Source organism: Carettochelys insculpta, chromosome 6 (genome assembly GCF_033958435.1).
Source record: "Carettochelys insculpta isolate YL-2023 chromosome 6, ASM3395843v1, whole genome shotgun sequence".
Taxonomy (NCBI): domain Eukaryota; kingdom Metazoa; phylum Chordata; order Testudines; family Carettochelyidae; genus Carettochelys; species Carettochelys insculpta.
The window spans coordinates 38,577,036-38,594,826 of record NC_134142.1 but is presented as its reverse complement, the minus strand read 5'-3'; the positions used below and the strand labels follow the sequence as shown (position 1 = coordinate 38,594,826).

Below are 17,791 nucleotides of genomic sequence, written 5' to 3'. Positions count from 1 at the left end.
ACCCTTCCAGATCTATTTTTCTTCTGTTTTTTCATAAAACCTGCAGAATTCAGGGAAAGTTACCTGGTTTCTGCATTTCTACATCTTCTAAGTTCTCATTTAATAGGTTTGGCATTTCAAGAGCATTAAACTCCTCCAACATGCTCTCTTTCTCCTCTTCTTGGCTCCTAAAGGTCTCTTCATCTTCTGTGTGCAAGTCAGAGTCCTCTGATTCAAGGAAGATCTGACCCGCAACAACACGGGTTCCTGTGGAGTGATCCCCCGCCTGTTCTTCTGAAGGCAAGGAAGTCTAGAAGAAAGAGCAGAATTTAGAAGACTTGTCTTCTCATTGACTATAAATCATTACTACTATTATTACTATTATTCAATTTCTATCCCTTTTTAGTTTATGGTATCTGCTAGGAAACTGAACTTGATATGTTCTGAGTGTTGAGCTTAAGATACAGGTTTTGAATTTTCCATTTCCCCTTTAATTCTTAAGGAAACCCTCTTTCCACAACAGAGATATCTCCAAAACTCTCATCCAAAATTGGTTGCTCTTCATTCATATTGTGTGCACAACACTTCAGCTTGTCTGAAAAAAGCAGCTTCATTTGAGCAGATTCAGAATTACCTGTTTAAAGCTAAGGTACTCACAATTACAGTCTTGGAATGAGAGCAGATGAGGCAAGTTATATTTATGAGAAAAAGCTGTCACAAGTCACAGGAAAGTCAAATTTGGAGCTGTGGATCCAACTGTTTAGTGGAGAGCTGACTATATAAAAGGTCCTCTAAAGGGGAATCATTTTTCCTAATGTCAAACAGCTGAGCAGACAGAAATTTCTCCTTAGAAGGGTGAAGCTTTTTCTCTGATGTCCTGTCTTCCACCACCTGTTACTGACTGTCTGAAGTATTCCATCTGAATTGTAACAGGCTTTTATATTACACTTAATTAAAAACTTCATAAAATTACTTCACTTGCCCCATTAGTTTCATGTGTATCCCCTTCCAACCACAAATCCTTTGTTTCTTATCTCCTAAAAAGTCTCCCATTTGTAAAAATTAGAAGGCAAGCTATCTTCCATTTAGAGTGAAGAACCAGAATTGAAGACTCCTGGGTTTTAGCCCTAATACAGATAAGTAAGGAGGAAGAAAGAAAAACTAAAAAAAACAAGTGCCACAGGACAGCTTTTTTTGTAGTCTCTTTGTCTCAGTTCTTCATCTATGAGGCATATATACTGTAAGGCTAAATTTGTGTGTGTAAAAGAACTTAGATATATTTTGACAAAAGGTGCTACAAAAGTGCACCCTAAAGGAAAACCATCTTATCTCTGCACTAAGCCAGCTCACCAATGTTACTCTATACATTCTACATCTTTAATGACTAATACTTAATACTTATGTAAGTGTTTATTAGATTTACTTACAAAACGCTCAACACGAGAACTCTTCCCCCCACCCCCAAAACTTAATGGCATCTGCTTAGAGACTCTTGCTCTAGTTCAGGGGTTCTCAAATTTCATTACACCACAATCACCCTTCTGACAATAAAGTTAACACATGACCCTGTGGGGGGTGGGGTGGGGGATGTCAGAACCCAAGCCCTGCCACTGTAGGTGGGCCCCACTGCCCTAGGTGGCAGTGGAGCTTGGGCTTCAGCCGCAGCCCTGGGTCACAGCAAGTCTAATACTAGCCCTGGAGACCCCATTAAAAGGGGTTGTGACCCACTTCGGGATCCCATCCCACAGTTTGAGAACTGCTGCTTTAATGTCTCAAAAAGCGAGAAGAAGCTGGAACACTTATTCCAATGGTAAGTAGAGACTTATTCCTTACCTTTGATTCTAATGACTCATCCTGACTTCCTTCGTCCTCTGGAAAGAATTGTAAAAGTTAGTTCAGAAGCTATATTAACATGTAATATTGCCTAAATAAAAATAATGCATTTAGCTAAAACAAAACAATATTTGACACATGGAGATCTACACAGCTCATAGAACTGGAATGTACCTCAAGATGTCATCAAGTCCAGTCCCCTGCACTCAAAGCAGGCCCTATCACCATCCCTGACATTTTTTTTTAAATCTAAACTGCCCCAGAACTTTGAAAGGCCCACTCCATGATTGGACTCACAACACTAGGTTCACAAGGCCAGTGCTTGAACCACTGATCTATCCCTCTCACCTTAGCTTAGCATTACTCTTTTGTTACACACTAGAGGTTGCTAATACATCTGAAAGGCATTTAAATTAGAATTACTAGGAAGCATCAAGTTTTAACTTGCCAACAAGAGATTTAAAAAGCACAGAGTTTAAATAGCAAAAGGAAGTGACAAGAAAGCCATGTGATCACACTTTTAGATGGACATATTTAAATATGGCTCTTGGTAGGAAGGTGTCAGTGTGATTTACCTAGCAAAATGCAAAGCCTCAAAGGTGATTTATTCATACAAACAGAACATATGTCAAGTTATGCGGCCAGATGCAGGGCCAGTTGCTAGACCATTATGTTGCCAAACAGGGATCAAAACTTTGTTATTTTCCTGGAGGCTAGAATGCCTTGACCAAGTCTTCACTTGTCACACTTGATGTGAGACCTTCCCAAGTATAAGAGGAGACCTGAGCATTGTATTCTACCTAAAAAATAAAATATAATTTGCACAAGCAAAAATATAAGACAACTCTCCAAAATACAGTGGTGTGTTAAAACATGGAATGTTTCCCTTAAACCAAGAGTCAGAAAAAAAAAATAGAATAAAAGGTACTGGGCTGTCCATAACTCAGCTTACTATGGTCAGATTATACGTTGTCGAGCCTTAGAAAAAGAAATCTAATTAATTGAAGAAGAGATGGAACAGGTTGAGTTCAGAGAAAAAATTCTCTTCCATCTATGTATGTTTTAGGTAAAATAGCTATTCAATACCTTGAACCCAAAATTCTGTTTGGAGTGCTAAGTGTTATATTAGCCACTTACAGGCTGCTGTATATGCACAGCATGGAATAAAACACATTTCTGCTACTAACTTTCGAAACACTGCCTTTGAAGCAATCATATACCAATGTGCTAAAAGTTAGCAGAACATCACCACACTGTGCTGCAGCAAACAAAGACTCAGCACTTGCACATTTCTATCCCTAACTGCCATGAAACGATTGTGATTAACATGGCATTTAATTGACTTAGTAGCTTTAATGATTCTGCAGATACCACTTTGGATCTACTACTTCACTGCCATATAATAGTCAGTGTCAGTCGTCAACTACCAGAAGTTGCTGCTTTTGCCCTCTTTCACCAGTCTGGGTTTTAAGTACTTGCATTCTTTCCTGAACCACCCTGGCAGATTCAATAATGGCAGTCAGAAAATTATTTAGAAGTTTAAGAAAGGAGCAATGCTAGCTGTATTTGCCATTTTAAAGGAGACTATAATACTTTTCAACTCAAGACTGGTCTACACTAGGAAGTTAGCTTGAACTCTGCTTAGAAAATTGACCTAAGTCAGCTATCAGTTCACACTACACGATCCAGTGTGCTGACTTCAAGCGCTCCTAAGGACAACTTTGGCACTCCTGCTTTTCACAAGGAGTAATGCCAAATTTGACCTTGCACAGTTGACTTGCCCTTGCTTACCTGCCTCTGAAGCCCGTCATGAACTCCTTAACTGTGTATGTAGTTTTGTGCCCTAAATAAAAACAATTAAGTTCTCAAAAATAGTATCTTTATTGCTTGTGTTGCACATCCATAATGTTCTGCACATTACCCACAGTCACTGTGTATCATAGCAGCAGGATACTGATTGCCTTGGCTACCTGGATCATAGCAGCGCCCTACTGTAGATTTGCCCACTCTGTGTTGATTGCTCACTGACTGGTAGCTGTTTAGCATGGCAAGCTTCCAGAGAGCCATGCCACATGCTTCTGAACTGACAGAGCAGGTTTCACTTTTGTATTACTGTGCTTTAGGGTGGGAGAGGAAAGCAATACACTGAGTTCAATGGAAGTGGCCTTACACATGCAGAAGATGCGTAGCCACTGCTGATTGTCCCATACCTACTGAACAACGCAGTCCCACCAGTCTGAGCCTGTTTCACAGAACCAGAACCGGTGCTCCTCTGTGTACAAAGCCACTGAATACAACAAGCATCTCTCCGTTCCTCTTCTCCAGTGTTGCACATTTGTGTCCTCCTCAGAATCTTCATCACAATGAAGGATTGCTTAGGCTCCGCACATACGGCAGTACAATGCATAAGGTGCTCACAATACTTGCCACAGCAGTTTGAAGCTGGACTGTGTCCATGCTAACCTGGCAATAGCGTCTGCATGAGCATCTCATGCAGAAAAGGGCGCTAAAACACTTTTTGCCATTGTTTTCAAAGGAAGGGGAGGAGACAAGTGCACTATGGGAGGCTGATGACACTCACCCAGAACTACCTGCAGCACTGTTTTGTCCTTTAGACACTGGGAGCTTAACCTACAATGCCACTGTGTACTGCTGACATGTTAAAGCTGCCCACCCTAATGGGGATGCATTCTATCAACTTCATGAGCCAGTGTGGACATGCAGCTTCAACTTTACAATTCTTTTTTGACCAAATAGGCCTTAAGAAATTCAACCTAACCTCCTAGTGTAGACACATCTCAGAATCTCTCACACAGCAATTGTTTCTCTCACTGCTGGAGTGTAGGAGGGATGTTAATGTGTAACCAGTTAACTTCACCCTACACAGGTGACATATACAAGTTACCAGCAACTGGTCGGGGCTTGGAGCAGCCCCTTGCTGAAGTGGGCCTGGCTCAGGAGCACTGTAGGTGGGTGCAGACCCATGTATACCATGTGCAGGGCTGATGCAGGTTGACTGGAGCAGCCCTGGTCCACAGCAGGGAGGGACTGCTCCAGCTCATCCATCCAGGCTGGAGCAGCCTCCCTGGACAGGGCCTCTCCCAACCCCTTTTCATCCATTAGGCTGCTAAACTTAATGTTTAACCGGTTAACTAATTAAATAGGATTTCACATCCGTAAAGAGCAGCACCGCTATGGTGACAGGAATCAGATGTTTAGAAACATGTAGTAACATTACATATCAATTTAGGTAAGGAAGTGAAGAATCCAATAGCTGTTTTGAAACTGTAGGTGACATTAGGAAACAATGTAAAAAGCAGTTGGAATGTAGGTAGCTCTTTTGGTCATAGCATCAAAAAATTTGGAGTTCACTTTCAGCAGATTATCCACGACACCCCTCAAATCTTTGAGTGTCTCTATTCCCAGGACAGCGTTCTCATACTGTACATATGGAACGCAGTCTTTGTTCCTGGAAGTACAGTATGCACTTAGCTATACTAAAACATTGCCTGTGCCTAAGTTACCATGGAAAATGGATTACTCTGAATTCATAACCTGTCCTATTTACCACTCCCCTAATTTGTGTGTCATCTGCCAACTTGACCAATAATGACTATGGTTTTTTCCACGTCATTAATAAAAGTTTTTTATTAAAATTTTGAACAGCGGATGGAGGACCAAGAATTGATCTTTGCAGGATCTCACAGGAAGTACACCCTGTTAATGACAATTTTTCATTACAATTACCTTTAGGGACCCATCAGTTAGTCACTTTTAAAACAACTGAGTACACATCATGTTAATTTTACACTGTTCTCACCTTTTAAATCTAAATATTACATGGTATCAAATCAACCACCTTACTGAAGTTAACACTCAATCTCCAAAAATATCCAGTTATAAAAATAGTCCAAAAATATCTAGTTTGACAAGAGTCATTTTCCATAGATACATTGATTAATACATTATCATCTTTTAGTTATTTGATTAAATAAAGGAACCTTATCAATTGTATGGCAAAGTCACATAAGAAAAAGTTACCAACAGTTTTAAAGGGCTATTCCCTCCATACAGATATGAAGTTGCCCACTAATACCAATTACATGTGTATGCAGACAGGAGTGAAAAATAAAGGCGAGTAGGGTGAGGGGAATTAGCAGCACAAATTAGGACTACTTGATTTGCTTTTGTCTCAAAAGAAAACACTTGAACTGTTTCATTGCTGTTGCATCACAAAGTATCTCTCGGAAAAAACCAGCTCTACATCAACAGGCTGCAAGTATAACTTAGTTAACCTGCTCTTACACAGATGGTCTTTCCAAATTAGATTGCTAAAGAAGCAAATACAACTGTAACTTGTGTAGTTGTACTAGGCCCTTAAATGATTTTTCAGTTAAATTAGGTAGACTAACTTGCAGTAATTCCAAATAATGCTAATTGAAACGGGACCATTTACAAACAATTCTTGACACAGAACTGCTTAATAGTACACAGACACAGTGATAATTAAAAGCACACCTACGCAGAGATAATTAAAAAATGATCTTTTGAAGGTGTTAATCTGGGGTGAGTAGTAAGTCATTGTAGGAAATAACAGGGAGTTTTTAACCAATGTTTCTCATTGAACAGAATCCTTGGCATTATAAAGTTTATGCACCTGCCCAACAGTCATTAAAGCTAATTGTTTATTTGCTTTTCTAAATGCAAATCCAAGCTCAGAACAAGTGGGGTCACTTATTTGCTGGATCTGTTAGGAGGGCTGCTTGATGCTAGTTCTAAAAGGGTTGATAGAAATTAATACTATAATTGTTTAAGCAAATTGGAGGGACAGTGCAGATTGATTTCTGGCTCGTTACCTTTTAACAAAGACAAACAGAATATTTTACTTAAAATAAAATTTATTCATCAATCCTGAAATGCAATTCTACTTACATAAGTATGAGGCATTTCATGAGAATTACTTGTTTTAAGCCCTCACCCTCTCAATTCAACCCAATCTATTAATGATAAGGAAAGAGGTTTCAAAATGGATTCAATGCCAAATTCTGTTCCAAAGTGTAAACACTTGGGAAGAGAGAGGATAAAACAAAACATGAAGTATTAGAAAAATTACTTTTCTGACATTGATAAATTCTGACTATGCCTAATTTAGAGACAAACTCCACTTCAGGTAAGAGATTCCTGAACCAAATTCATACACAATACAGTACCATGCTTATTACAGTCACTCAGCTAAGGCATACAATAATTAAGTAACTGTCACTTCAGGCTGTTGCCTCAACAAGATGAGTTTCAAACTGTCTTATTTAGTTATGTGCCCCAAAACTATTCAGTTTTTCCACTGCAAAGCCTGAAATCAGTTAGTATTACTCCTCTTATGGCAACATGCTGGGTCCCTTCAAACTTCTTTCTAACTTCTGACTGAACTCTTCCAAAGCTACCTCTACAGCAGCACCCTTTTACAAATTAGCATCTGGGACTTTGACTTGAGAAGTACTAGTCTGTTCATACAAAAATGAATATTCTTTCAAAGCTTTCTTGTAGTCAACCACTTGGAGTACAGCACAGCAAGAACACCTCATCCTTACCAGTCACAGTCGGGTGGAGGGAGAAAAAAAAGACACCTCCACCCCCCAGCAAGCTAGGAATCAAACCTGCATCTTAGCATAACTCATGCAGGCCACCGTCCTCAAATAAGACCAGCAATAGCTACATGAAACTACAATTTTTTTATATAACCGTAGTCATTTTTACTACAGATGCTGAAAGAATAAAGGGTTAAATTTTAGGCTACAGTTGTTTGGTTTTGACATTTTAGTGAAAAAGAATGAAGCAGTGAAGAAAATAAATATATAGTAAACCCTCCAAATAAGCAATTTCGAGTTGTGCTTAACTCACATTAACTTGAGCTAAGCCAACTAGAAATCCCGCTTCCACAGCCCTGGCTTAACTGCCCTGGCCTCAGCTCAGCCCCCTCAACCCCTGCGCCCAACTCTGGCTCCAACTCACCAGCCCTCAGGTATATCTCCAGCTCAACCCCACCCATTCGTGCTCTGGCTCACCACTCCCTGTGCACGGCCCCAGTTCAATTCCCCCCCCCACCCATGCAAGGGTCCAGTTCCATCCTCCCACCCTGGTTGAACCCCACCCTCTGCCCTGGTTCAAACCCACCACATGTGGCTCCAGCTCAGCACCCCACCGCTCCTGGCTCAATTTCCCACCATGCACAACTCTGGTTCCAGCCCCCAGCCCCGTTCAGAGCCTTGGCCCCAATTCAAATACCCCTGCCGCCTAGCTCACCGCCTGAGCACAGCTTGGGCTCAGCTCCATTCCCTGCCTCCTATGCAACCCTAGCTTAACCCAGGCATAACCCCCTACCAAGCTCCCATGGCCCCAGCCCATCGCCAGCCTCCTCAACTGCCACCCTCCACCCCAGGACTTACCTTGCAATGTTCTTTCCGCCAGGGAAAAAGCTGCCCCCTACTTACACAAAATTCAGGTTACACGAGGGTTAGTGGGAATGGAACCCTTGCATAAATTGAGGGTCTACTGTATATTCTGATAGCCCATAGATCCCAGAACACTTTGAAGTACACACATGTTGAAAATGTTTCATTTGTAACAAGAGCAAATGATGTGTGACTTGTACTTGTGTGCACACAAAATAAAAGCTTTCCATAAGTCCAGTTTAAAACATTCACAATTAAAAATCAGATTTCCTTTATCCCAGCTTAACTCACCTGTGTTCTCACCCAAGGTCTGTCAACAAATTACATTAAAAGAATGCAATTAAAAATAAATGGCAGTACTTTTGGATAGTATTAGTGAGTACAGTACTGCAACTGAATACTGTACATTCAGGTCTAAAAAAAACATCTGTAGATTCAGCAATATCAGTGTTTGTATCTTTCACAAGCTATTTTGGAAGCCACTTATGAAGCCAAAATAATGATCTGGCCTTAGTAGTGCCACAGTCCAGAAACTGATTTGTTGTAGGAAAAAAAATCATTAGTGTAATTGAGACATGAAATAAAACACAAGTTATGCTTCACAAACATCCCTAAAAGAAACTGAAGTAAATACAGGTTGAACCTCTGAAATCCATCACACACGACCACTGTGTTGGTCTGGCAACACAGTGGTCCTGCAGAGTGGAAGCCAGCTGGGAACTAGTCAAGGCAGGGAGCCACAGCCAGGTTGCTGCAGCCTGGGGCCAGGAAGCTAACAGCGACTGGGGTGCAGAAGATGGGGCCAGGAAGCCAGCAACAGCTGGAAGGGACAGGTCCAGCAGCCAGGGGGCCAACCAGCTGGGCTGGGGGCTATGATCAGGTCAACTGCCTGGAAGGGAACACTGACTTGTCCTGGTCCAGCAAAATACCACTCAGGTCCCAAGTGTGAACCAGTGAGGTCCAACCTGTAATGGAGGGTAAGCTTTGGAACAGTCTATTTTAGGATTCACTACATTATTGTTCAGATATCTCCATACCAGATTTCCATACCCACTGCATATTCAACAAAAACAAGCCTCTCTTGTCAGTGCTGCTGGATGATCATCCAATAACAGGTGAGAGTCCAACACCAGCACAACAGAGACTGCAAACTTTACTAATAACTAGTGTGCAAACAATCTCAACCAAAAAAGAGTAGACGCAATTATTTTCACCAACCCACTAGCACCTCGTCAATTTTACCTGGGTTGATCTTCATTCAGAGAGATCTCATTTAAATCACAATCCCTACGAAAAACATATTTACATCTTATTTTATAAACAGATTGTGAGGCTCATTCCTTTTGATGTTCAATGCTTTTCTTGACTTAAAAGCAAGCATGAAAGTTTCTAGTAAAATTACTGATTTGAACAAAGTTTAAGATTTTCATTAAAATTAAGGTTTCAAACTAGGTTTGGTCAAGGCCAAAATATAATACTTAAAAAAACCTCTTGTTTGGGGGACCTTCCCCCTCCCCCAAGAGTGAAGCTGTCTCTCTCTATTTTGGACATTACAATGGCAAAACTGTACGGCAGACGTGAAGTACCCAAATAGAAACCACATCTTGTTTAGGATTAGTATCCAGAAATTATGAGGCAAGTATTCAGGAATTCAAATGTGGGAGGCCTGCTCCAAGTGAAAAGCAACTGAGTATTCAAGACCAAATATCTAGACTTGTATTGGACACTGTTGAAGAATGTTTTGGGTATCAATACTGCAGGCTTATCATTGAGGAGATCAGAAAACCCAATAAAAACAAATGACAAGTCAGGACCAGTTCACAAAATAACATTCCGAAACAATCATTAGTTAAGAAATGCCTTCTCGGTCCAAGATGAGAGTATCTGACAAAAATCATTGTGGTATATTAAAAGCTATATCTGGATCTTGATGACTATTCTAATTTTTAGTCATAGCAACTCCTTAGCAACACATATTACCTATGTATTTTATTACAGATGATTGTACTTCTCAAGCATCTGAAAACAAAAATGTGGTCCAGCATAAAACTTGGCAATATATAATGTACAGGGTAGTGTGTGTTACAAGGTCCCCCCCCATGCTGATTGATCAAGGACATGAGTTGCTACATCCCTCAGCTACAGAAGGTCCCCAAATGAATCCACAGAATTTCAGCCAAGAGGGTGGCCAACATACACATACCACAGCATGTGTTTTAAACCCACTCTTTTGTTGAGGATATTCATTGCACTGTCAGTAAACTCTTTCATATTTGGCAGACCTGAGACTGGGAGGTTGCCGGATATTCAAATATTCTGGGTAATAGAGAGGCATACCTAGCAATGCATAACACTAAAGAAAAAACAAGATTAGATATTAAGAAACAAACAAAAGTTTATTTACTAACAGTAGCACTGTACACTGTAAACGTATACAGTATTTGCTGTATTTATTTGTATTTACTTTCACTATACTGTACTTATGGAAAACATAACTAAAATTTACATAAGGTTAAAGAGCCAGTTGTCTGAGAGTGCTGAATGACAGGATGCTGGTTAAGACCCAGTTACTGTACTTACTTTAATTTTGTATTAAAAACTCTCTTCAGTGCTAGGTTCAAAGTTCAACTATGGTCTCACATGATCTTATCAATAAAATAGGCAAATACAACTTAGATGGGGTTACAATAAGGTGGGTGCGTAACTGGCTGGATAACAGTTCTCAGAGTAGTTATTAATGGTTCGCAATCATGCTGGAAGGGCATAACAAGAGGGGTTCCACAAGGAGTCTGTTTGGGACAGTTCTATTCAATACCTTCATCAACAATTTAGATATTGGCATAAAGAGTATGCTTATTACATTTGCAGAGAATACCAAGCTTGGAGGGGTTGCAACTGCTTTGGAAGGTAGGGTCAGAATTCAAAATTCTATCGACAAACTAGAGAAATGGTCTGAGGGAAACACGACAACGTTTAATAAGTGAAGTACTTTGCACTTGTCCTTAGGAAAACACAATCAGCTTCATACACACAAAATGGAAAGCAACTGTCTAGGAAGGAGTACTGTGGAAAAGGATTTAGGGGGTCATAGTGGACCACAAGCTAAATGAGAGTCAACAGTGTGATGCTGTTCCTCCGCACAAAAAAAAAAAAAAAAAAAAAAAAAAAAGATCACCATGATTCTGGGATGCATTAACAGGAGTGTTGAGACCAAGATACAGGAAGTCATTCTTCCACTCTACTCAGCGCTCATTAGGCCTGAATTGGAATATTGTGTCCGTTTCTGGGCACCGCATTTCAAGAAAGACATGGGAAATTGGAGAAGAGCAACAAGAATGATTCAAGGTCAAGAGAACACGAACTGTGAGGGAAGACTGAAAGAACTGGGCTTGTTTAGTTTAGAAAACAGAAGACTTAGAAACAGAGAGAAAGCTGGGCTAACCTATATACTATGAAAACAAAAAAGCAGTCCAGTAGCACTTTAAAAACTAACAAAATAATTTATTAGGTGATGAGCTTTCGTGGGACAGACCCACTTCTTCAGATCATAGCCTTACCAGAACAGACTCAATATTTAAGGCACAGATATTGAGTGTTTTGGTATGGCTATGATCTGAAGAAGTGGGTCTGTCCCACGAAAGCTCATCACCTAATAAATTATTTTGTTAGTCTGTAAAGTGCTACTGGACAGCTTTTTTTGTTTTCAGAAGACTTAGAGGGAGCATGACAGTGATTTTAAAGTACATAAGAGGAGGAAGGAGAAAAAAAATCATTCTCCTTGGCCTCTGAGGATAGGACAAGGAGCAATGGGCTAAAACTGCAACATGGGAGGTTTAGGTTGGACATTAGGAAAAACTTCCTAATTTTCTGGGTGGCTAAATGCTGGAATAAACTGCCTAGGCAGGCTGTGGAATCTCCACCACTGGAGATATTAAGAGCAGGCTAGACAGACATCTATCCAGGATGGTCTAGATGCTCCTTGGTCCTGCCATGAGGGCAGGGGACTGGAATCAATGTCCTCTCAAGGTCCCTTACAGTCCAGTGTTCTACGATTCTATACAGGCTACCATGCCAGTCACAATGCACTTAAATATCCTGTATTTACAACTGACTCCCATGTGGTGGGTTGAGCAGTCTTCATTTGTAATAAGCACCCCAAGCAGTGGTAGGTAGCAAATATGTTAGGTAGGTTTGGTTATGTTATCTTTTTGGCTTCAAACAGCTACATGTGTCTGTATTAGACTTTGGGAAACAGGCAGGTGGCCCAGTATGTTATCTACAAAAACTGTGACGATGATATTTCAGACCCAAGTTGTCCTTGAACAATATAAGCTTAATTTGTAACCTTCTAGCTGAAATCACATGCAAAGGGCTTGTTTTCCAAAAAGTGACCAAATAGACCACGAGGTCATCTTTTTGAGTGGCATTTTCCAAGGTCACAAATCGACCAAAAAGCTCCTTTTTGGAGGATCTTGTTTTCTGCCAAGAAGTTCAGGGTGAAGCTTTCTCTCTATTTTGGACATTACAATGGCACAGCTGTACTGTGGACATAATTAAATCACCCATAACAAGTTACTGTAGCCATGCTGGCAGGAGATAATTTCCTGTGGACATAGCTTTGCCCACACTAGTGCTTTTGTCATTGGGGGGGGTGTTTCTTCAGACCCCTGAGCAGCAAAAGTTTTACCAACAAAACTGCTATTGTATTATAAAAGTGTTATCGCCTCTGCAGCCAGGTAACATCCTTGCTAGCATCAGTCTGTAAAAATATGGAATAGCCATATGATCCGAGGGAGATGTGAAGGGGAGACAAATGAAGTAGTGTCATTAATAAGAATTAAGTATTTGAACTAACAGCTGAACACTGCAGATGTATTATTCACACTTACAATGCCTGAAATGGAAAAAACTCCACTTAGTGTTTACTCAATAGAAACATATATAAATTAAAGAAAAAGGCATTTTTATTAAAATATGGTATCTAGCATATTTTGCTTACATAGTATTTAAAAAGGTTAGCACTCAGTGTTGACAATACTTAATTTCTATGATCTTCTCTAAAGCATTTTGTTAATGTTTATAAAAAAAATAAAATCACATTTTTTTTTCTACTCCACATAAGAACTAAAAGAATTGGGGAATCTGAACTGTTAATCATGATGTGTTCCAGTCCGTCCAGAAACCAGTTTATCAAAATAAACAAATCTCTATCACCAGCTGCCACAACAGGTCAGCCACCCTGGTACCACACTGACACCCCTTACAACCTATCATGTATTCCACAGTATCCCAAAACATCATCCCCAGCTTTACCCACACTGCAACCATGGCTAGGTCTGCCCCCCAACTCCGCCCTTCAACCATCTTCCCACCACTCCTACACACTCTCCTCACCTGATCCTACACCACCCTTGTCACACTGTCGTCATTCACCCCATCATCCCGACAACCCCTCCCCAAACTGACCCCACCCCTTACCATCCGTCACCCCACGTGCCACTGCCACGCCAACGCCCCCAGCTGCACCACCCCCACAGAGCTCCCCAAGGCCGGTACCCCACGCCACCCTCCCAGAAAGCAGCTGTCCCACGCGCAAGGAGGAACTGGCGAGGCGAGGCAAGGCAAGACCGATTCCTCCCCGGGCCAAAGACCTGGGGCTAGGGCCGGGCTCTCAGGGCCCCAAATACTGACCAGCGGTAGCCAGGCCCCAGCTCAGGAGGACCGCGGCGCACAGCAGCGACCATAGCCGGTTCCGCACGTCCATCGCTGGGCTGCTGTGAGGCGACCCAGCCGATGAGAATCCCCAAGTCCGGCTTCCCCACCCCGCCCATCTGCCTCGCTGGGGCCAATTACACCACACCAGCGCTATGATAACAACCAATTGCCGTGGGTCTTTCACAACGTGGGTGGACCATTGGACGGTGGCTTCTCTGACATGGCCCACGCGGATTGGCTGAGCACATTATTTACTGACGGATACCTTCACCAGGCCAACCGAACCTCGGAAAGGGGAACGCAACCCCGCCCTGGAAGATGGAATGCTCGGACTACAACACCCAGAATGCATTACGGGCATATACCCACATGACATGGCGCGTGACTGCTTGAGCCGGGAGAGCGAACGGAGGCCACAAGGACTACATTACCCACAATGCTTGCGAAGGCGTGGTTTCCGCTGCACAGCCTGCCTTGCGCCGTTGTCGGGGTTGAGCAGTAACGCGTCCCTGGCTTAGCGTACGGGGCTAAGGGAGTGCCGGTCCTTCAGACAGGGGCGGGAGCCAGACTTAGTCAGAAGTTTCCCAACACTTCTGTAGTCTAACCAGCCTCCCGCATTCCGATTGAGCCAGCGCCTTTGCCCGGCTCTCCGTAGCAGGGGCTCAGCTCACAGGCCCATCTCCCCGCGTCCCAAGCATCTGCCCCTCGCTGGGAGCTCGGGGGCGGAGGGGCTGCTCTCCGTGTGGGGAGGGCTGAGCCGGGAGGGAAGGAGGAATGCCTTATTCGGAAGAGGCAGCAACGAAAGGTTACTGCCGGAGGCAATGGCCTGCCTGGCCTACTTCCTGTTCCCGTGGTGCCCCAAATAAAACAAGAGGTGCTCTGTGCAACTGCCTAGAGACGTCTTTCAGCGATGGGGTCCATGATGAAAAGACTCACCCACTTCCAGTAGCCCCGGCTGTTTCCTGTTCTGGTGCTCCTGCTGATGGGTGACGTTGTTTAAAGCCAAAAGAAACCAACCAGACCTTTGGCTAGAGAGGAAATGTCAGAGAAATCAGTTGAAATGTGACACTGGTTAGATGGAGATGGGTCAGGAATGGCAGGGTATTATGCAGGGTCGATGGCCAAAGATATGAACACACTTATAAACCAACAAGATGGTGTGTAAATAAATGATAGTAAGAATTATACTAGAAGAAAAACGTTATATTAGCTTTGTCAGGGTCTCTGGAGTGACTCATGACTGAGCACCAATTTCATGGAAAATTGTAAAGAAACACTGCACAAACCCCAAACTCTGAGTTCTGTACTTAGATTTCACCAACCAGGAATCAAGTGTGAACTCCTCAAGCACTATAACACTTTAACCATGAAGTCACAGACAGTACCCTTACGTACTCTGGTGTATCTTGCCTTAGTAATCTTTCATTTTTGATAGATGGTCCCTTACATCAAAAAGCACAACGATATTCAGTCATTTACCCCAGGTCAATTTGCACTCAAGATCTTAAAACAAGGACAATGCTGTAGTCAATCCTGTAATAAACTAAAGATTTAATAACTACAAAAAATTAGCATTATTTACAAGATTAAAGGCAGTAAACATACACAAATGAGTTACAGTCTTATGTTCCAAAAAGTAATAGAAGATGCTGAAATATGCATGCTGAGGAACCCAGGCTAAGCAGCTCCACTTTGGCTTGTGCACAGTAATCCTTGCTCCTCAGAATATAAGCAGCATGAAGACCCAATTCTTTCCTTTCAGGGAAGTTTATTCTTTTCTTCAGAGCTCGAGCTGATGGGATGACTCCACCTGCAGTCTCCTCTTTAGAGGGGTGGCATGTGAGCGGGTAATGATCAAAGGCTTTCTCTGTTAATGGTCCACAATGGCTTCCTTGGTGTCTATGGGACTTCTTTGTTGGAGAGGACCGGATACCTTGTGTGGTCATCTAGTACAGCGTTTCCCAAAGCATGGTACACATGGCACCAGTGGTACGTGGAAGGATTTCAAGGGGTATACGGCAGAAAATAAATTACTAAAAATCAGGAGTTTAGCACTGGGAGAGGGGGTACACCAAAAAGGCTGAAGTCCTGTGTGTGGTACATGAATGTTTTATGTTTGAGAAACACTGATCTAGTATTTCACACTTGTTAATGCTTCTTTCCGAACTGTAGGATTTACAATTTTAGAGCAAACACATTTATAGTTACAATACAAACATTTGCATATTGGCTCATGGAAACCTTCTGCCAAGTGGAATAGCAACAGCAAGGGCAGGGTTCACTATCCAGGGATTCCTCCTGACAATACAAAACAAAACTGGCTTGGCTGGACCCTCACCCACTAATGAGGGAAAATTAAACACCACTGCTAGGCACCTGTGAGAAACAATACTTTCCCACTCACAAACACTTAGTTTGTGTATGGCAAAGAAAACTTTTTAATAAAAAGAGAATAGGAACCCAGTATTAATTGTGGAAAACACAACAACTTTATTTTCAAAGCATATAATCGTGATCAAACACCTACCCCACAGTGGCAGTATTTACATGGGCAGATTCTGTTGACAAAACTGGGCTTTTGTCGACAAAACTCGCCAAGCATCTAAGTGGTTAAAGAATTCTGTCGAGAGTTTGTCAACAAAATTCAGCTGTTTGGTCAGCAGCGTTATCCCTGTGCCCAGTCAGGTATAATGCCTCTGTTGACAGTCTTTTGTTAACAGAGTGCCCATGTAGACACTTCTGTTTTCAGAGAGGGCTTCTGGTTCCCTGGGCAGGCCTGTTTGCAGAGCTTCCACTTAGCCATTCTGTTGAAAGAGTGCAGGACAATCTGGCTGCTCATTCTCAACAGAGCGGTTGTCTCTCTTGATCAGCTTTTTTGTGTTGACAGAGATACTGCTGAGCTTTCTCTATCGACAGTGACCTCTGTCAAGAGAGGCTGTTTGTGTAGATGTGGCCTGTATGTTTGGCCATGTTCTTTGACTCAGTTTCTCACTTTGTGATGTGAAAGACTAGCAACGAACGTTCGCTTAAAACATCATTTCCCTCCTTCTCCACTGCAACTCCCTCAAAGTTTCTGTCGTTGGCCTTGAAAATGACAGCTGGCTTGTCCCTCTAGATTTAATTTTGTGTGCGTAGGGCACTGTAGTTTATTTGTTTTATTGTGGTGCCTAGGAGGCCCAGTGATGCACCAGGATCCCATTACGTTAGGCATGATGTACAATAGGGTTACTATATAAAAATAGGTGACCCCTGAGAGGGAGTGTATATGTTATAATATAAATGGTAAATTAATACAGTAAGTTGATAGAGACTGATACAGATACATTCCCTGTCAAGGGTGTCCTCTTTTTTGAAAGGTCAAATATGGTAACCCTACATAAACACAGACCAAAAATATTGGTCCTCTCCCAAAGAGCTTACAATCTAGATATATTTTACTTTCACTTTTATTTGTAGTTTATTTCCAGTTAATTTCTTTTTCTCTCCCTCATGTATTAGCTCTTTCCTGCAATGATAGGTCTAAGGACATTACTGAAGAATATTGACTTATTTTTAAAATCTCCATTGGAAACAACAAATAGAAACTCTTGTTATTGGCACTAGACACAAGGAAAATTTAGAAAATAGCCCTGAAATCTAAAGTTCAGTTTAAAAGTGTTCTTGATAGTTATCTCCTCAAGAGTTTTGTCATTGTGCTATGAGAGTTGTGCTCTGAATGGAAAAGGGAATTGCTGCCTCCCTAACATAAAATAATTAGAAGAACAAAACATAATGCCCTTACAGAAGGATTAATCAAAATGGATAAACAAAGCCTA

The 17,791-nt window shown here is 41.8% G+C and overlaps 1 protein-coding gene across 1 annotated transcript in view; it reads right to left on the bottom strand.

Moving 5' to 3' along the window:
* SEL1L (SEL1L adaptor subunit of SYVN1 ubiquitin ligase) overlaps positions 1-14,085 on the bottom strand; it is a 50,222-nt gene extending 36,137 nt beyond the window's left edge. Inside the window, exons 1-3 of the mRNA XM_074996666.1 lie at positions 13,953-14,085; positions 1,813-1,850; positions 64-289 (exon numbers count right to left, since the gene is read on the bottom strand). Coding sequence (XP_074852767.1) covers positions 64-289; positions 1,813-1,850; positions 13,953-14,025 — 337 coding nt within the window. The 5' untranslated portion in view covers positions 14,026-14,085. The remainder of the gene's footprint in view (positions 1-63; positions 290-1,812; positions 1,851-13,952) is intronic.
* Between the last annotated feature and the right edge of the window lie 3,706 nt (positions 14,086-17,791).